We start from the raw sequence: 4,576 nt of genomic DNA, 5'->3' as shown, positions 1-4,576 counted from the left end.
ATCGATGTACTTTACAGCCAAGAGGAGCGCATAAGCCTCAGCTGTAAAAATACTTGTTTCTAGGTGTAAAGCGACGGATTCCGCGAACGATGGGCCCACCGCTGCACAACAGACACCGGCATGCGATATTGAGGCGTCCGTGTAGAATTCTGGGCAAGAGTATTTGGCCTGGATTTCTAAAAAGTGCATTCGGATGTGTGTGTCGGCGGCATGTTTTGTGACTTCTACAAAAGACAAGTCACAATCTATCTGCTGCCACTGCCACGGCGGTAATAGCTTTGTTGGCGCCATTAAGGTATGTTCAAGGAGTGGAGCACTCATTTCATCACTGAGGTTCCTCACGCGCAGAGAAAAAGGCCGTTTCACGGCAGGTTGGTTGTGGAACAGGGTGGCACTGGTCATATCGTTTATTGTTGAATAAGTTGGATGTTTATTGTTCGCGTGTATTTTCAGAAAATACATGAAACTAGTGTACGACCTTTGAAGATGCAGTGACCATTCATTAGACTCTACGTAGAGGCTCTCTACAGGACTTGTCCTGAAGGCACCGGTCGCCAAGCGGATGCCTAGATGATGAACAGGGTCAAGCATCTTCAAGGCGCTTGGACTGGCAGATTGATACGCTATGGCCCCATAGTCTAAGCGTGTACGTATAAGACTTTTGTACACGTTCATCAGACACTTCCTGTCACTGCCCCATGTTGTATGTGACAAAATTTTAAGCAGGTTCATTGTTTTTAGGCATTTCTCTTTGAGGCGCTTTATGTGTGGAATGAAGGTTAGTTTCGAGTCTAATATGACGCCTTAAAATTTATGTTGTGTGGAAACTGGTATGTGTTGTCTGTGTAGTTCTACATCGGGCTCTGCGAATAGGCCTCTTTTTTGTGTGAAAAGGACACAGGAGCTTTTAAGAGGATTGAGTTTAAAGCCATTTTCTTCTGTCCATCTACACACTTTGTTCAAGCCAAGCTGGACATGCCGCTCACAAATTGCAAGGTTACATGACTTGAAACCTAACTGCACGTCGTCTACGTATACCGAGTAAAACATACCCTGCGGTATAGATAAGCGCAAGGAATTCATTTAGACGAGGAATTCATTTCGCCGCCACGAGGTCAGTGCCTACGAGACGGCCCCCGACTACACGGTGAAGAGAATAATCAGGGGAATCCCGTTGGAGGAGGACGCCAAGTCTATTCACACCAACATCATTCATGGACGCCGTGGCAGCCAAACGGCTCAGTAATACCAAGACGGTCATAGTGGCCTTTGAAGGACCGCGAGTGCCTTCCTATGTCAGGTACGGCGGCGCCCTCCTTCCCTGCGCCCTGTATCGTAAGGAAATCGACGTGTCACTGCTGCGGAAGACTCGGTCACCGCATGGACGTGTGCCCCAATCCTCAGGACAAAGTGTGCCGTGGCTGCGACGCCAGTAACCCAGGCCCTGACCACCAGTGCTCCCCCCGTTGCAAGCTGTGCGGGGGAACACACATGACGGCGGATTGCAACTGCCGCGCACGATACAAGACCCCCTACGTCGTGACAAAGAGGCAATGGGAACGACACAGGGCCGCCGAGGAGGCGGAAGAGGCCGCCAAGGCCACCAGCTCCGCCGGCAAGTCCCGCTCGAGATCCAGGACCCGCAGCCGAGGCCGCTCCCGGTCCCGGAGCCGCACCCCGGACTCCCGGAAGCAACGCCGGTTGCGCAGCCGCACCCCCAGAAGGACCGCAACGAGAGACACCAAGACCACCGAGAAGGTGAGCTGGGCAGATGCGGTCACCGGAAAACGAGCACCAACCGCGAAGGCTGGCGACAAAACACGCGCTAAGACAGAGACGGAGATAGCTAAATTAACACAGGCGATACAAGCGCTGCAAAAGCAAATAGAACACATGCAGACACAGATTCGCGCAAAAGACGAATTCATAGAACAACTCCAGCATGCCGTGAAAAGCGGTACTGATACAGAGGCCATGCAGGAAACACAAGAAGAACTCATAGAGGACGACGAGGTCGTATGCCCCGACACTAAACGCCGACCCACTCCCACAGAGACCACACAGGAAACACAAGAAGAACCCGTAGAGGACGGCGAGGTCGAATTCCCCGATACTAAACGCAGACTCACTCCCGCCCTTACAGAAGCAACACGACGCAAGCGCACGCGCGCAGCGATATGCGACGCGCGAATAGAGGCACTCGAGGCTCGCTTAAGCAATCTCGAGGAAACCATCATCGCGTCCATCACGCGTACCATCTAGCAGAGCTTGGAGAGCGTTCACCTCAGACTGTCCAGATTAGAAGCCACGAACAGCACGATCGTACCGTCGCATAGGGAAGCGGCGCAACACATGTAACAACATATAAACATGGCCCGACACCCACCTAAACAAAAACACACAATATGGCAGTGGAACTGCAGGAGTTACCAAAACAAACGAGCGCAGTTACAACAATACCTGAAAACGATCCCCGAACGCCCAGACGTCATCATATTGCAAGAAACGAACGGCCCCGCCAAACTCACGGGGTACCAGTTTATACCAAGCAAGGCGGAGAAACCAAACGTCACCACGCTGGTCAAGCGAGCGCACACAGCTATCTAACACGACACTAAAGTCAGAGACATTGAAAACGTCCTAGTAGAACTAATTCCACCACGCAAGACGCGGAACAGCATCTTCGTACTCAACATCTACAGCAGTCCCAGATGCCGCCAGCACCGCTTCCATGTTCTCTCAAACGGGAAATCGACATCGCCCAAGGGCAACAGCTTTTCATTGGGGGGGGGGGGGGGGGGGGGGGACATTAACGCGGTGCAAACGGCGTGGGTTACAAGCACGATCAGCCCAAAGGCACGCATCTGTGGGCAACGGGTGCAATACGCCGGACTCGAACTCGTCACCGACCCCGCGGCACCAACAAGGCAGGGCAACAGCGTCAGCACCGACACTACGCCGGACCTTACTTTTACGTGCAAAACTCGCCAAGTCACTTGGACAAACACCATGCAAGATTTGGGAAGCGATCACAACATCATTTGCATACGGCAGAAGACGACCCGCAGGAACATAATGCCGGTCGCCAAATGAAGATCACCAACTGGAATCAACTACGCAAACATCGTGACAAGCAACAGGTGGCTGACATCAAAGACATAGACCAATGGACCGACCAGCTGCGGTGGGACATCGAGCGCGTGACGCAAACGATCCCGTCAAAAGCTGGGCTCGATACAATAGACTCCCGGTTACTGCACATGTGGGAAGCCAAGACCCACCAGCAGCGCCGATGGAAACAACAGAGACACAGTAGGAGACTGCGTAAACGGATAGCGCAGCTCAACAAAGAAATAGAAAAGCACGCGCTTACCCTGCAACGACAACAATGGGAAGAGAAATGCGCGGAGATGGACAGTCAACTCACCAAGCGTGTCATGTGGCAGATGCTGCGGTACCTGATAGATCCCGCCAACACTAAGACCACACACATGCAAGGCATATACAAAATATACACGCTTACGGGGGAACGGAACAACAATTCTTACGGGATGCGGAACGCCTTTACATATCTCAAACGCCACCGCTAATACATCCATACTACACGGGAGAAAGCAACGCCACCCTGGACGCGGAATTATCCGTTGCCGAAATCCAGGCGGCCCTCGTCAAACTCAACACCAAGTCGGCCCTGGCCCGATCGAATATCCAATAGGGCACTACGCAATCTCGAATACGGATCAATTGAGAAACTCACAAAATACATTAACGAGTGTTGGGCGCACGACAAGCTACCACAGCAATGGAAAGAAGCAAAGATCATACTGATACCAAAACCCGGCAAGAAATTACAGCTAGAGAACCTGCGCCCCATCTCCATCACGTCCTGCGTGGGCAAGTTGATGGAGCACGCGTTTCTCAATAGACTCACGGATTACCTCGAGGACAACGAATTATTTCACACACCATGATTGGGTTCAGAAGACATCTCTCCACGCAAGACGCCCTTCTGCAACTAAAACACCAACTCATAGACAGTCCGGGGCGCTCGACGAGAGCCATTCTCGGGCTGGACCTGAAGAAGGCCTTCGATAGCGTTCGCCACGATGCCATATTACGACAAGTAGACAAGCTAAATCTCGGACTGCGAACGTACAACTACATTCGAGACTTCCTCACGGGAGAACAGCTCGCATGCGAGTGGGACAACTCGACTCAGATCAAATCAACATCGGGAGCTCGGGCACCCCGCAGGGCTCGGTCATCTCACCGATGCTCTTCAACCTCGTCCTGCTGGGTTACCCGACCGATTGTTGCAAATCGAAGGACTGCACCACACGCTATACGCGGAAGATATTACGATCTGGACGACAACGGGCAGCGACGGAGCGATCGAGCAACGTTTACAGCAGGCCATCCAGTGCGCGGAAAACTACCTGGTGGGCAGGGACTCACCTGCTCGGCCGAAAAATCCGAATTGCTGCTTATAGACCGGTCAGGAAGGGGCGCCCACTAAAGGCTACACCCCCCCCCCGCCGGGAAAGGAAGAGATCAATTAACGGCATCAAACGGCCTA

The 4,576-nt window shown here is 52.6% G+C and overlaps 1 protein-coding gene across 1 annotated transcript; it reads left to right on the top strand.

Moving 5' to 3' along the window:
• The first annotated feature begins 1,380 nt into the window (after window positions 1-1,380).
• LOC125942612 (splicing regulatory glutamine/lysine-rich protein 1-like) lies at window positions 1,381-2,262 on the top strand. The gene has a single exon (XM_049660797.1). It carries the CDS (start codon window positions 1,381-1,383, stop codon window positions 2,260-2,262), a length of 882 nt encoding a protein of 293 aa, XP_049516754.1.
• Window positions 2,263-4,576: the final 2,314 nt, after the last annotated feature.

The sequence above is a fragment of the Dermacentor silvarum genome, chromosome 1 (genome assembly GCF_013339745.2).
Source record: "Dermacentor silvarum isolate Dsil-2018 chromosome 1, BIME_Dsil_1.4, whole genome shotgun sequence".
Taxonomy (NCBI): Eukaryota; Metazoa; Arthropoda; class Arachnida; order Ixodida; family Ixodidae; genus Dermacentor; species Dermacentor silvarum.
This window is presented reverse-complemented; position numbering and strand designations above follow the sequence as displayed.